At 56.0% G+C, this 16,044-nt stretch overlaps 1 protein-coding gene across 1 annotated transcript in view; it reads right to left on the minus strand.

Moving 5' to 3' along the window:
* LOC122417741 (uncharacterized) overlaps positions 1-16,044 on the minus strand; it is a 36,773-nt gene that overhangs the window by 10,804 nt on the left and 9,925 nt on the right. The window contains exons 16-37 of the mRNA XM_043431539.1: positions 15,322-15,885; positions 15,127-15,225; positions 14,663-14,964; positions 13,307-14,605; positions 12,221-13,249; positions 11,819-12,157; positions 11,059-11,761; positions 10,864-10,962; positions 10,360-10,701; positions 9,044-10,302; positions 8,284-8,986; positions 7,954-8,187; positions 7,298-7,857; positions 6,896-7,234; positions 5,875-6,838; positions 5,408-5,808; positions 3,194-5,350; positions 2,434-3,136; positions 2,104-2,337; positions 1,448-2,007; positions 1,046-1,384; positions 25-988 (exon numbers count right to left, since the gene is read on the minus strand). Coding sequence (XP_043287474.1) covers positions 25-988; positions 1,046-1,384; positions 1,448-2,007; positions 2,104-2,337; positions 2,434-3,136; positions 3,194-5,350; positions 5,408-5,808; positions 5,875-6,838; positions 6,896-7,234; positions 7,298-7,857; positions 7,954-8,187; positions 8,284-8,986; positions 9,044-10,302; positions 10,360-10,701; positions 10,864-10,962; positions 11,059-11,761; positions 11,819-12,157; positions 12,221-13,249; positions 13,307-14,605; positions 14,663-14,964; positions 15,127-15,225; positions 15,322-15,885 — 14,193 coding nt within the window. The remainder of the gene's footprint in view (positions 1-24; positions 989-1,045; positions 1,385-1,447; positions 2,008-2,103; positions 2,338-2,433; positions 3,137-3,193; positions 5,351-5,407; positions 5,809-5,874; positions 6,839-6,895; positions 7,235-7,297; positions 7,858-7,953; positions 8,188-8,283; positions 8,987-9,043; positions 10,303-10,359; positions 10,702-10,863; positions 10,963-11,058; positions 11,762-11,818; positions 12,158-12,220; positions 13,250-13,306; positions 14,606-14,662; positions 14,965-15,126; positions 15,226-15,321; positions 15,886-16,044) is intronic.

Below are 16,044 nucleotides of genomic sequence, written 5' to 3' on the forward strand. Positions count from 1 at the left end.
TCAGGCACAAGCCCAACTCCCTACCTTGCGACACCGTCCACGATCGGGTCTTCCAGTGGAAGTACTCTAGCTACGAGCGCGTCGCCTGACCTGACGACACTTTCTACGACTTCATCTTCTGATGCGAATACTCCAGCTACGACCTCGTCTTCCAGTACGACTACTGCAGCCACGATTGCGACACCCGAATTGTCGACAACTTCCACGACTCCGTCATCGAGGACAACTACTCCAGGCACGACCCCGTCTTCCGCTACTACTTCCGCAGCCACGACCGCCCCTCTCGAACTGACGACATCGTTTACGACCTCGTCTTCCGTTACCACTTCTTCAGGCACAAGCCCATCACCCGACCTTGCGAAAACGTCAATGATCACGTCTTCCGGTGGGAGTACTCTAGCTACGAGCGCGTCGCTTGACCTGGCGATACTTTCTACGACTTCATCTTCTGATGCCAATACTCCAGCAACGACCTCGTCTTCCGGTACGACGACGCCAGTCACGACAGCAACACCCGAACTGTTGACAAATTCCACGACTCCGTCCTCGAGGACAACTACTCCAGGCACGACCCCGTCTACCGCTACTACTTCCGCAGCCACGACCGCACCTCTCGAACTGACGACATCGTCTACGACCTCGTCTTCCGTTACCACTTCTTCAGGCACAAGCCCAACTCCCGACCTTGCGACACCATCCACGATCACGTCTTCCGGTGGGAGTACCCTAGCTACGAGCGCGTCGCCTGACCTGACGACACTTTCTACGACTTTATCTTCTGATGCGAATACTCCAGCAACGACCTCGTCTTCCGGTACGACGACGCCAGTCACGACAGCAACAGCCGAACTGTCGACAACTTCCACGACTCCGTCGTCGGGGACGACTCCTCCAGGCACAACCCCGTCTCCCGCTACTACTTCCTCAGCCACGATTTCGACTCTCGATCTGTCGACATCGACGACTACCTCCTCGCCTTCCGGTACGACTACTCAAGCCACGAACTCGTCTTCCGGTACAACTACTCCTGCAACGACTGCGTTACCTGAATTCTCGCCACCTTCTACGACCTCTTCGTCGAATATGAGTACTCCGGATGAACTCGCGTATGCTGACTCACCGATACTTTCTATGAACTCGTCTTCGGGTACGAATACTTTAGAAAAGTTCGCGTCGAACGACCTTACGACACCTTCCAAGACCGCGTCTTCCGGTACGATTACTCCAGACACGACGTCGTCTTCCGGTACGACTAGTTCAGTCACGACCGCGGCTTCCAATACGACTACTCCAGCCACGTCTTCGTCTTCCGGTACGACTACTCCAGTCACGAACGCGACACCCGAACTGTCGACACCTTCCACGACTCCGTCATCGAGGACAACTACTCCAGGCACGACCCCGTCTACCGCTACTACTTCCTCGGCCACGACCGCCCCTCACGAACTGACGACGTCGTCTACGACCTCGTTTGCCGTTACCAATTCTTCAGGCACAAGCCCATCACTCGACCTTACGACACCGTCCATGATCACGTCTTCCGGTGGGAGTACTCTAGCTACGAGCGCGTCGCTTGACCTGGCGACACTTTCTACGACTTCATCTTCTGATGCCAATACTCCAGCAACGACCTCGTCTTCCGGTACGACGACGCTAGTCACGACCGCAACACCCGAACTGTCGACAACTTCCACGACTCCGTCATCGACGACAACTACTGCAGGCACGACCCCGTCTTCCGCTAATACTTCCGCAGCCACGACCGCACCTCTCGAACTGACGACATCGCCAACGACCTCGTCTTCCGTTACCACTTTTTCAGGCACAAGTCCAACTCCAGACCTTGCGACACCATCCACGATCACGTCTTCCGGTGGGAGTACCCTAGCTACGAGCGCGTCGCCTGACCTGGCGACACTTTCTACGACTTCATCTTCTAATGCGAATACTCCAGCAACGACCTCGTTTTCCGGTACGACGACGCCAGTCACGACAGCAACAGCCGAACTGTCGACAAATTCCACGACTCCGTCCTCGAGGACAACTACTGCAGGCACGACCTCGTCTTCCGCTACTACTTCCTCGGCCACGACCGCCCCTCACGAACTGACGACGTCGTCTACGACCTCGTCTGCCGTTACCAATTCTTCAGGCACAAGCCCATCACTCGACCTTACGAAACCGTCCATGATCACGTCTTCCGGTGGGAGTACTCTAGCTACGAGCGCGTTGCTTGACCTGGCGACACTTTCTACGACTTCATCTTCTGATGCCAATACTCCAGCAACGACCTCGTCTTCCGGTACGACGACGCCCGTCACGACAGCTACACCCGAACTGTTGACAAATTCCACCACTCCGTCCTCGAGGACAACTACTGCAGGCACGACCCCGTCTTCCGCTACTACTTCCTCAGCCACGACCACCCCTCACGAACTGACGACATCGTCTACGACCGCGTCTTCCGTTACCATTTCTTCAGGCACAAGCCCATCACCCGACCTTACGACACCGTCCATGATCACGTCATCCGGTGGGAGTACTCTAGCTACGAGTGCGTCGCTTGACCTGGCGACACTTTCTACGACTTCATCTTCTGATGCGAATACTCCAGCAACGACCTCGTCTTCCGGTACGACGACGCTAGTCACGACCGCAACACCCGAACCGTCGACAACTTCCACGACTCCGTCATCGACGACAACTACTGCAGGCACGACCCCGTCTTCCGCTAATCCTTCCGCAGCCACGACCGCCCCTCTCGAACTGACGACATCGTCTGCGACCTCGTCTTCCGTTACCACTTCTTCAGGCACAAGACCAACTCCCGACCTTGCGACACCGTCCACGATCACGTCTTCGGGTAGGAGTACTCTAGCTACGAGCGCGTCGCCTGACCTGACGACACTTTCTACGACTTCATCTTCTGATGTGAATACTTCAGCAACGACCTCGTCTTCCGGTACGACTACTCCAGTCACGACCGCAACACCCGAACACTCGACAACGTCCACGACTCCGTCGTCGGGGACAACTTCTCCAGGCACAACCCCGACTCCCGCTACTACTTCCTCAGCCACGATTTCGACTCTCGATCTGTCGACATCGACTACTACCTCCTCGTCTTCCGGTACGACTACTCAAGCCACGAACTGGTCTTTCGGTACAACTACTCCTGCAACGACTGCGTTACCTGAATTCTCGCCACCTTCTACGACCTCTTCGTCGAATATGAGTACTCCGGATGAACTCGCGTATGCTGACTCACCGATACTTTCTATGAACTCGTCTTCCGGTACGACTACTCCAGCCACGACGTCGTCTTCCGGTACGAGTAGTTCAGTCACGACCGCGTCGTACAATACGACTACTCCAACCAGGACTTCTTCTTCCGGCACGACTAGTTCAGTCACGACCTCATCTACCAATACGACTACTACAGCCACTACCCCGTCTTCCGGTACGACTACGCCAGTCACGACCGCAACACCCGAACCGTCGACAACTTCCACGACTCCGTCATCGAGGACAACTTCTCCTGGCACGACCCCGTCTTCCGCTAATATTTCCGCAGCCACGACCGCACCTCTCGAACTGACGACATCGTCTACGACCTCGTCTTCCGTTACCAATTCTTCAGGCACAAGCCCATCAACCGACCTTACGAAACCGTCCATGATCACGTCTTCCGGTGGGAGTACTCTAGCTACGAGCGCGTCGCTTGACCTGGCGACACTTTCTACGACTTCATCTTCTGATGCGAATACTCCAGCAACGACCTCGTCTTCCGGTACGACGACGCCAGTCACGACCGCAACACCCGAACTGTCGACAACTTCCACGACTCCGTCATCGACGACAACTAGTCCAGGCACAACCCCGTCTTCCGCAACTAGTTCCCTAGCCACGACCGCTTCTCTCCACCTGTCGACATCGCCTACGACCTCGTCTTCCGGTACGACTACTCCAGCTGCGACCTCGTCTTCCAGTACGACTACTGCAGCCACGACCGCGACACCCGAGATGTCGACAACTTCGACGACTCCGTCATCGAGGACAACTACTCCAGGCACGATCCCGTCTTCCGCTAATACTTCCGCAGCCACGACCGCCCCTCTCGAACTGACGACATCGTCTGCGACCTCGCCTTCCGTTACCACTTCTTCAGGCACAAGCCCAACTCCCGACCTTGCGACACCATCCACGATCACGTCTTCCGGTGGGAGTACCCTAGCTACGAGCGCGTCGCCTGACCTGACGACACTTTCTACGACTTTATCTTCTGATGCGAATACTCCAGCAACGACCTCGTCTTCCGGTACGACGACGCCAGTCACGACCGCAACACCCGAACTGTCGACAACTTCCACGACTCCGTCATCGACGACAACTAGTCCAGGCACAACCCCGTCTTCCGCAACTAGTTCCCTAGCCACGACCGCTTCTCTCCACCTGTCGACATCGCCTACGACCTCGTCTTCCGGTACGACTACTCCAGCTGCGACCTCGTCTTCCAGTACGACTACTGCAGCCACGACCGCGACACCCGAATTGTCGACAACTTCCACGACTCCGTCATCGAGGACAACTACTCCAGGCACGACCCCGTCTTCCGCTACTACTTCCGCAGCCACGACCGCCCCTCTCGAACTGACGACATCGTTTACGACCTCGTCTTCCGTTACCACTTCTTCAGGCACAAGCCCATCACCCGACCTTGCGAAAACGTCAATGATCACGTCTTCCGGTGGGAGTACTCTAGCTACGAGCGCGTCGCTTGACCTGGCGATACTTTCTACGACTTCATCTTCTGATGCCAATACTCCAGCAACGACCTCGTCTTCCGGTACGACGACGCCAGTCACGACAGCAACACCCGAACTGTTGACAAATTCCACGACTCCGTCCTCGAGGACAACTACTCCAGGCACGACCCCGTCTACCGCTACTACTTCCGCAGCCACGACCGCACCTCTCGAACTGACGACATCGTCTACGACCTCGTCGTCCGTTACCACTTCTTCAGGCACAAGCCCAACTCCCGACCTTGCGACACCATCCACGATCACGTCTTCCGGTGGGAGTACCCTAGCTACGAGCGCGTCGCCTGACCTGACGACACTTTCTACGACTTTATCTTCTGATGCGAATACTCCAGCAACGACCTCGTCTTCCGGTACGACAACGCCAGTCACGACAGCAACAGCCGAACTGTCGACAACTTCCACGACTCCGTCGTCGGGGACGACTTCTCCAGGCACAACCCCGTCTCCCGCTACTACTTCCTCAGCCACGATTTCGACTCTCGATCTGTCGACATCGACGACTACCTCCTCGCCTTCCGGTACGACTACTCAAGCCACGAACTCGTCTTCCGGTACAACTACTCCTGCAACGACTGCGTTACCTGAATTCTCGCCACCTTCTACGACCTCTTCGTCGAATATGAGTACTCCGGATGAACTCGCGTATGCTGACTCACCGATACTTTCTATGAACTCGTCTTCCGGTACGACTACTCCAGCCACGACGTCGTCTACCGGTACGAGTAGTTCAGTCACGACAGCGTCGTACAATACGACTACTCCAACCACGACTTCTTCTTCCGGCACGACTAGTTCAGTCACGACCGTATCTTCCAATACGACTACTACAGCCACTAACCCGTCTTCCGGTACGACTACGCCAGTCACGACCGCAACACCCGAACCGTCGACAACTTCCACGACTCCGTCATCGAGGACAACTATTCCAGGCAGGACTCCATGTTCCGCTACTATTTCCTCAGCCACGACCGCCCCTCTCGAACTGACGACATCGTCTGCGACCTCGTCTTCCGTTACCACTTCTTCAGGCACAAGCCCAACTCCCTACCTTGCGACACCGTCCACGATCGGGTCTTCCAGTGGAAGTACTCTAGCTACGAGCGCGTCGCCTGACCTGACGACACTTTCTACGACTTCATCTTCTGATGCGAATACTCCAGCTACGACCTCGTCTTCCAGTACGACTACTGCAGCCACGATTGCGACACCCGAATTGTCGACAACTTCCACGACTCCGTCATCGAGGACAACTACTCCAGGCACGACCCCGTCTTCCGCTACTACTTCCGCAGCCACGACCGCCCCTCTCGAACTGACGACATCGTTTACGACCTCGTCTTCCGTTACCACTTCTTCAGGCACAAGCCCATCACCCGACCTTGCGAAAACGTCAATGATCACGTCTTCCGGTGGGAGTACTCTAGCTACGAGCGCGTCGCTTGACCTGGCGATACTTTCTACGACTTCATCTTCTGATGCCAATACTCCAGCAACGACCTCGTCTTCCGGTACGACGACGCCAGTCACGACAGCAACACCCGAACTGTTGACAAATTCCACGACTCCGTCCTCGAGGACAACTACTCCAGGCACGACCCCGTCTACCGCTACTACTTCCGCAGCCACGACCGCACCTCTCGAACTGACGACATCGTCTACGACCTCGTCTTCCGTTACCACTTCTTCAGGCACAAGCCCAACTCCCGACCTTGCGACACCATCCACGATCACGTCTTCCGGTGGGAGTACCCTAGCTACGAGCGCGTCGCCTGACCTGACGACACTTTCTACGACTTTATCTTCTGATGCGAATACTCCAGCAACGACCTCGTCTTCCGGTACGACGACGCCAGTCACGACAGCAACAGCCGAACTGTCGACAACTTCCACGACTCCGTCGTCGGGGACGACTCCTCCAGGCACAACCCCGTCTCCCGCTACTACTTCCTCAGCCACGATTTCGACTCTCGATCTGTCGACATCGACGACTACCTCCTCGCCTTCCGGTACGACTACTCAAGCCACGAACTCGTCTTCCGGTACAACTACTCCTGCAACGACTGCGTTACCTGAATTCTCGCCACCTTCTACGACCTCTTCGTCGAATATGAGTACTCCGGATGAACTCGCGTATGCTGACTCACCGATACTTTCTATGAACTCGTCTTCGGGTACGAATACTTTAGAAAAGTTCGCGTCGAACGACCTTACGACACCTTCCAAGACCGCGTCTTCCGGTACGATTACTCCAGACACGACGTCGTCTTCCGGTACGACTAGTTCAGTCACGACCGCGGCTTCCAATACGACTACTCCAGCCACGTCTTCGTCTTCCGGTACGACTACTCCAGTCACGAACGCGACACCCGAACTGTCGACACCTTCCACGACTCCGTCATCGAGGACAACTACTCCAGGCACGACCCCGTCTACCGCTACTACTTCCTCGGCCACGACCGCCCCTCACGAACTGACGACGTCGTCTACGACCTCGTTTGCCGTTACCAATTCTTCAGGCACAAGCCCATCACTCGACCTTACGACACCGTCCATGATCACGTCTTCCGGTGGGAGTACTCTAGCTACGAGCGCGTCGCTTGACCTGGCGACACTTTCTACGACTTCATCTTCTGATGCCAATACTCCAGCAACGACCTCGTCTTCCGGTACGACGACGCTAGTCACGACCGCAACACCCGAACTGTCGACAACTTCCACGACTCCGTCATCGACGACAACTACTGCAGGCACGACCCCGTCTTCCGCTAATACTTCCGCAGCCACGACCGCACCTCTCGAACTGACGACATCGCCAACGACCTCGTCTTCCGTTACCACTTTTTCAGGCACAAGTCCAACTCCAGACCTTGCGACACCATCCACGATCACGTCTTCCGGTGGGAGTACCCTAGCTACGAGCGCGTCGCCTGACCTGGCGACACTTTCTACGACTTCATCTTCTAATGCGAATACTCCAGCAACGACCTCGTTTTCCGGTACGACGACGCCAGTCACGACAGCAACAGCCGAACTGTCGACAAATTCCACGACTCCGTCCTCGAGGACAACTACTGCAGGCACGACCTCGTCTTCCGCTACTACTTCCTCGGCCACGACCGCCCCTCACGAACTGACGACGTCGTCTACGACCTCGTCTGCCGTTACCAATTCTTCAGGCACAAGCCCATCACTCGACCTTACGAAACCGTCCATGATCACGTCTTCCGGTGGGAGTACTCTAGCTACGAGCGCGTTGCTTGACCTGGCGACACTTTCTACGACTTCATCTTCTGATGCCAATACTCCAGCAACGACCTCGTCTTCCGGTACGACGACGCCCGTCACGACAGCTACACCCGAACTGTTGACAAATTCCACCACTCCGTCCTCGAGGACAACTACTGCAGGCACGACCCCGTCTTCCGCTACTACTTCCTCAGCCACGACCACCCCTCACGAACTGACGACATCGTCTACGACCGCGTCTTCCGTTACCATTTCTTCAGGCACAAGCCCATCACCCGACCTTACGACACCGTCCATGATCACGTCATCCGGTGGGAGTACTCTAGCTACGAGTGCGTCGCTTGACCTGGCGACACTTTCTACGACTTCATCTTCTGATGCGAATACTCCAGCAACGACCTCGTCTTCCGGTACGACGACGCTAGTCACGACCGCAACACCCGAACCGTCGACAACTTCCACGACTCCGTCATCGACGACAACTACTGCAGGCACGACCCCGTCTTCCGCTAATCCTTCCGCAGCCACGACCGCCCCTCTCGAACTGACGACATCGTCTGCGACCTCGTCTTCCGTTACCACTTCTTCAGGCACAAGACCAACTCCCGACCTTGCGACACCGTCCACGATCACGTCTTCGGCTAGGAGTACTCTAGCTACGAGCGCGTCGCCTGACCTGACGACACTTTCTACGACTTCATCTTCTGATGTGAATACTTCAGCAACGACCTCGTCTTCCGGTACGACTACTCCAGTCACGACCGCAACACCCGAACACTCGACAACGTCCACGACTCCGTCGTCGGGGACAACTTCTCCAGGCACAACCCCGACTCCCGCTACTACTTCCTCAGCCACGATTTCGACTCTCGATCTGTCGACATCGACTACTACCTCCTCGTCTTCCGGTACGACTACTCAAGCCACGAACTGGTCTTTCGGTACAACTACTCCTGCAACGACTGCGTTACCTGAATTCTCGCCACCTTCTACGACCTCTTCGTCGAATATGAGTACTCCGGATGAACTCGCGTATGCTGACTCACCGATACTTTCTATGAACTCGTCTTCCGGTACGACTACTCCAGCCACGACGTCGTCTTCCGGTACGAGTAGTTCAGTCACGACCGCGTCGTACAATACGACTACTCCAACCAGGACTTCTTCTTCCGGCACGACTAGTTCAGTCACGACCTCATCTACCAATACGACTACTACAGCCACTACCCCGTCTTCCGGTACGACTACGCCAGTCACGACCGCAACACCCGAACCGTCGACAACTTCCACGACTCCGTCATCGAGGACAACTTCTCCTGGCACGACCCCGTCTTCCGCTAATATTTCCGCAGCCACGACCGCACCTCTCGAACTGACGACATCGTCTACGACCTCGTCTTCCGTTACCAATTCTTCAGGCACAAGCCCATCAACCGACCTTACGAAACCGTCCATGATCACGTCTTCCGGTGGGAGTACTCTAGCTACGAGCGCGTCGCTTGACCTGGCGACACTTTCTACGACTTCATCTTCTGATGCGAATACTCCAGCAACGACCTCGTCTTCCGGTACGACGACGCCAGTCACGACCGCAACACCCGAACTGTCGACAACTTCCACGACTCCGTCATCGACGACAACTAGTCCAGGCACAACCCCGTCTTCCGCAACTAGTTCCCTAGCCACGACCGCTTCTCTCCACCTGTCGACATCGCCTACGACCTCGTCTTCCGGTACGACTACTCCAGCTGCGACCTCGTCTTCCAGTACGACTACTGCAGCCACGACCGCGACACCCGAGATGTCGACAACTTCGACGACTCCGTCATCGAGGACAACTACTCCAGGCACGATCCCGTCTTCCGCTAATACTTCCGCAGCCACGACCGCCCCTCTCGAACTGACGACATCGTCTGCGACCTCGCCTTCCGTTACCACTTCTTCAGGCACAAGCGCAACTCCCGACCTTGCGACACCATCCACGATCATGTCTTCCGGTGGGAGTACTCTAGCTATGAGCGCGTCGCCTGAACTGACGACACTTTCTACGACTTCATCTTCTGATGCGAATACTTCAGCAACGACCTCGTCTTCCGGTACGACTACTCCAGTCACGACCGCAACACCCGAACTCTCGACAACTTCCACGACTCCGTCGTCGGGGACGACTTCTCCAGGCACAACCCCGTCTCCCGCTACTACTTCCTCAGCCACGATTTCGACTCTCGATCTGTCGACATCGACGACTACCTACTCGTCTTCCGGTACGACTACTCAAGCCACGAACTCGTCTTCCGGTACAACTACTCCTGCAACGACTGCGTTACCTGAATTCTCGCCACCTTCTACGACCTCTTCGTCGATCATGAGTACTCCGGATGAACTCGCGTATGCTGACTCACCGATACTTTCTATGAACTCGTCTTCCGGTACGACTACTCCAGCCACGACGTCGTCTTCCGGTACGAGTAGTTCAGTCACGACCGCGTCGTACAATACGACTACTCCAACCACGACTTCTTCTTCCGGCACGACTAGTTCAGTCACGACCGCATCTTCCAATACGACTACTACAGCCACTACCCCGTCTTCCGGTACGACTACGCCAGTCACGAACGCGACACCCGAACTGTCGACAACTTCCACGACTCCTCACGAACTGACGACGTCGTCTACGACCTCGTCTGCCGTTACCAATTCTTCAGGCACAAGCCCATCACTCGACCTTACGACACCGTCCATGATCACGTCTTCCGGTGGGAGTACTCTAGCTACGAGCGCGTTGCTTCACCTGGCGACACTTTCTACGACTTCATCTTCTGATGCCAATACTCCAGCAACGACCTCGTCTTCCGGTACGACGACGCCCGTCACGACAGCTACACCCGAACTGTTGACAAATTCCACGACTCCGTCCTCGAGGACAACTACTGCAGGCACGACCCCGTCTTCCGCTACTACTTCCTCAGCCACGACCTCCCCTCACGAACGGACGACATCGTCTACGACCGCGTCTTCCGTTACCATTTCTTCAGGCACAAGCCCATCACCCGACCTTACGACACCGTCCATGATCACGTCTTCCGGTGGGAGTACTCTAGCTACGAGCGCGTCGCTTGACCTGGCGATACTTTCTACGACTTCATCTTCTGATGCCAATACTCCAGCAACGACCTCGTCTTCCGGTACGACGACGCCAGTCACGACAGCAACACCCGAACTGTTGACAAATTCCACGACTCCGTCCTCGAGGACAACTACTCCAGGCACGACCCCGTCTACCGCTACTACTTCCGCAGCCACGACCGCACCTCTCGAACTGACGACATCGTCTACGACCTCGTCTTCCGTTACCACTTCTTCAGGCACAAGCCCAACTCCCGACCTTGCGACACCATCCACGATCACGTCTTCCGGTGGGAGTACCCTAGCTACGAGCGCGTCGCCTGACCTGACGACACTTTCTACGACTTTATCTTCTGATGCGAATACTCCAGCAACGACCTCGTCTTCCGGTACGACGACGCCAGTCACGACAGCAACAGCCGAACTGTCGACAACTTCCACGACTCCGTCGTCGGGGACGACTTCTCCAGGCACAACCCCGTCTCCCGCTACTACTTCCTCAGCCACGATTTCGACTCTCGATCTGTCGACATCGACGACTACCTCCTCGCCTTCCGGTACGACTACTCAAGCCACGAACTCGTCTTCCGGTACAACTACTCCTGCAACGACTGCGTTACCTGAATTCTCGCCACCTTCTACGACCTCTTCGTCGAATATGAGTACTCCGGATGAACTCGCGTATGCTGACTCACCGATACTTTCTATGAACTCGTCTTCGGGTACGAATACTTTAGAAAAGTTCGCGTCGAACGACCTTACGACACCTTCCAAGACCGCGTCTTCCGGTACGATTACTCCAGACACGACGTCGTCTTCCGGTACGACTAGTTCAGTCACGACCGCGGCTTCCAATACGACTACTCCAGCCACGTCTTCGTCTTCCGGTACGACTACTCCAGTCACGAACGCGACACCCGAACTGTCGACACCTTCCACGACTCCGTCATCGAGGACAACTACTCCAGGCACGACCCCGTCTACCGCTACTACTTCCTCGGCCACGACCGCCCCTCACGAACTGACGACGTCGTCTACGACCTCGTTTGCCGTTACCAATTCTTCAGGCACAAGCCCATCACTCGACCTTACGACACCGTCCATGATCACGTCTTCCGGTGGGAGTACTCTAGCTACGAGCGCGTCGCTTGACCTGGCGACACTTTCTACGACTTCATCTTCTGATGCCAATACTCCAGCAACGACCTCGTCTTCCGGTACGACGACGCTAGTCACGACCGCAACACCCGAACTGTCGACAACTTCCACGACTCCGTCATCGACGACAACTACTGCAGGCACGACCCCGTCTTCCGCTAATACTTCCGCAGCCACGACCGCACCTCTCGAACTGACGACATCGCCAACGACCTCGTCTTCCGTTACCACTTTTTCAGCCACAAGTCCAACTCCAGACCTTGCGACACCATCCACGATCACGTCTTCCGGTGGGAGTACCCTAGCTACGAGCGCGTCGCCTGACCTGGCGACACTTTCTACGACTTCATCTTCTAATGCGAATACTCCAGCAACGACCTCGTTTTCCGGTACGACGACGCCAGTCACGACAGCAACAGCCGAACTGTCGACAAATTCCACGACTCCGTCCTCGAGGACAACTACTGCAGGCACGACCTCGTCTTCCGCTACTACTTCCTCGGCCACGACCGCACCTCTCGAACTGACGACATCGTCTACGACCTCGTCTTCCGTTACCACTTCTACAGGCACAAGCCCAACTCCCGACCTTGCGACACCATCCACGATCACGTCTTCCGGTGGGAGTACCCTAGCTACGAGCGCGTCGCCTGACCTGACGACACTTTCTACGACTTCATCTTCTGATGTGAATACTTCAGCAACGACCTCGTCTTCCGGTACGACTACTCCAGTCACGACCGCAACACCCGAACACTCGACAACGTCCACGACTCCGTCGTCGGGGACAACTTCTCCAGGCACAACCCCGACTCCCGCTACTACTTCCTCAGCCACGATTTCGACTCTCGATCTGTCGACATCGACTACTACCTCCTCGTCTTCCGGTACGACTACTCAAGCCACGAACTGGTCTTTCGGTACAACTACTCCTGCAACGACTGCGTTACCTGAATTCTCGCCACCTTCTACGACCTCTTCGTCGAATATGAGTACTCCGGATGAACTCGCGTATGCTGACTCACCGATACTTTCTATGAACTCGTCTTCCGGTACGACTACTCCAGCCACGACGTCGTCTTCCGGTACGAGTAGTTCAGTCACGACCGCGTCGTACAATACGACTACTCCAACCAGGACTTCTTCTTCCGGCACGACTAGTTCAGTCACGACCTCATCTACCAATACGACTACTACAGCCACTACCCCGTCTTCCGGTACGACTACGCCAGTCACGACCGCAACACCCGAACCGTCGACAACTTCCACGACTCCGTCATCGAGGACAACTTCTCCTGGCACGACCCCGTCTTCCGCTAATACTTCCGCAGCCACGACCGCACCTCTCGAACTGACGACATCGTCTACGACCTCGTCTTCCGTTACCAATTCTTCAGGCACAAGCCCATCAACCGACCTTACGAAACCGTCCATGATCACGTCTTCCGGTGGGAGTACTCTAGCTACGAGCGCGTCGCTTGACCTGGCGACACTTTCTACGACTTCATCTTCTGATGCGAATACTCCAGCAACGACCTCGTCTTCCGGTACGACGACGCCAGTCACGACCGCAACACCCGAACTGTCGACAACTTCCACGACTCCGTCATCGACGACAACTAGTCCAGGCACAACCCCGTCTTCCGCAACTAGTTCCCTAGCCACGACCGCTTCTCTCCACCTGTCGACATCGCCTACGACCTCGTCTTCCGGTACGACTACTCCAGCTGCGACCTCGTCTTCCAGTACGACTACTGCAGCCACGACCGCGACACCCGAGATGTCGACAACTTCGACGACTCCGTCATCGAGGACAACTACTCCAGGCACGATCCCGTCTTCCGCTAATACTTCCGCAGCCACGACCGCCCCTCTCGAACTGACGACATCGTCTGCGACCTCGCCTTCCGTTACCACTTCTTCAGGCACAAGCGCAACTCCCGACCTTGCGACACCATCCACGATCATGTCTTCCGGTGGGAGTACTCTAGCTATGAGCGCGTCGCCTGAACTGACGACACTTTCTACGACTTCATCTTCTGATGCGAATACTTCAGCAACGACCTCGTCTTCCGGTACGACTACTCCAGTCACGACCGCAACACCCGAACTCTCGACAACTTCCACGACTCCGTCGTCGGGGACGACTTCTCCAGGCACAACCCCGTCTCCCGCTACTACTTCCTCAGCCACGATTTCGACTCTCGATCTGTCGACATCGACGACTACCTCCTCGCCTTCCGGTACGACTACTCAAGCCACGAACTCGTCTTCCGGTACAACTACTCCTGCAACGACTGCGTTACCTGAATTCTCGCCACCTTCTACGACCTCTTCGTCGATCATGAGTACTCCGGATGAACTCGCGTATGCTGACTCACCGATACTTTCTATGAACTCGTCTTCCGGTACGACTACTCCAGCCACGACGTCGTCTTCCGGTACGAGTAGTTCAGTCACGACCGCGTCGTACAATACGACTACTCCAACCACGACTTCTTCTTCCGGCACGACTAGTTCAGTCACGACCGCATCTTCCAATACGACTACTACAGCCACTACCCCGTCTTCCGGTACGACTACGCCAGTCACGAACGCGACACCCGAACTGTCGACAACTTCCACGACTCCTCACGAACTGACGACGTCGTCTACGACCTCGTCTGCCGTTACCAATTCTTCAGGCACAAGCCCATCACTCGACCTTACGACACCGTCCATGATCACGTCTTCCGGTGGGAGTACTCTAGCTACGAGCGCGTTGCTTCACCTGGCGACACTTTCTACGACTTCATCTTCTGATGCCAATACTCCAGCAACGACCTCGTCTTCCGGTACGACGACGCCCGTCACGACAGCTACACCCGAACTGTTGACAAATTCCACGACTCCGTCCTCGAGGACAACTACTGCAGGCACGACCCCGTCTTCCGCTACTACTTCCTCAGCCACGACCTCCCCTCACGAACTGACGACATCGTCTACGACCGCGTCTTCCGTTACCATTTCTTCAGGCACAAGCCCATCACCCGACCTTACGACACCGTCCATGATCACGTCTTCCGGTGGGAGTACTCTAGCTACGAGCGCGTCGCTTGACCTGGCGACACTTTCTACGACTTCATCTTCTGATGCCAATACTCCAGCAACGACCTCGTCTTCCGGTACGACGACGCCAGTCACGACAGCAACACCCGAACTGTTGACAAATTCCACGACTCCGTCCTCGAGGACAACTACTCCAGGCACGACCCCGTCTACCGCTACTACTTCCGCAGCCACGACCGCACCTCTCGAACTGACGACATCGTCTACGACCTCGTCTTCCGTTACCACTTCTTCAGGCACAAGCCCAACTCCCGACCTTGCGACACCATCCACGATCACGTCTTCCGGTGGGAGTACCCTAGCTACGAGCGCGTCGCCTGACCTGACGACACTTTCTACGACTTTATCTTCTGATGCGAATACTCCAGCAACGACCTCGTCTTCCGGTACGACTACTCCAGCCACGACCGCGACACCCAAACTGTCGACAACTTCCACGACTCCGTCCTCGAAGACAACTACTGCAGGCACGAACCCGTCTTCCGCTACTACTTCCTCGGCCACGACCGCCCCTCACGAACTGACGACGTCGTCTACGACCTCGTCTGCCGTTACCAATTCTTCAGGCACAAGCCCATCA

The sequence above is a fragment of the Venturia canescens genome, chromosome 11 (genome assembly GCF_019457755.1).
Source record: "Venturia canescens isolate UGA chromosome 11, ASM1945775v1, whole genome shotgun sequence".
Classification (NCBI taxonomy): domain Eukaryota; kingdom Metazoa; phylum Arthropoda; class Insecta; order Hymenoptera; family Ichneumonidae; genus Venturia; species Venturia canescens.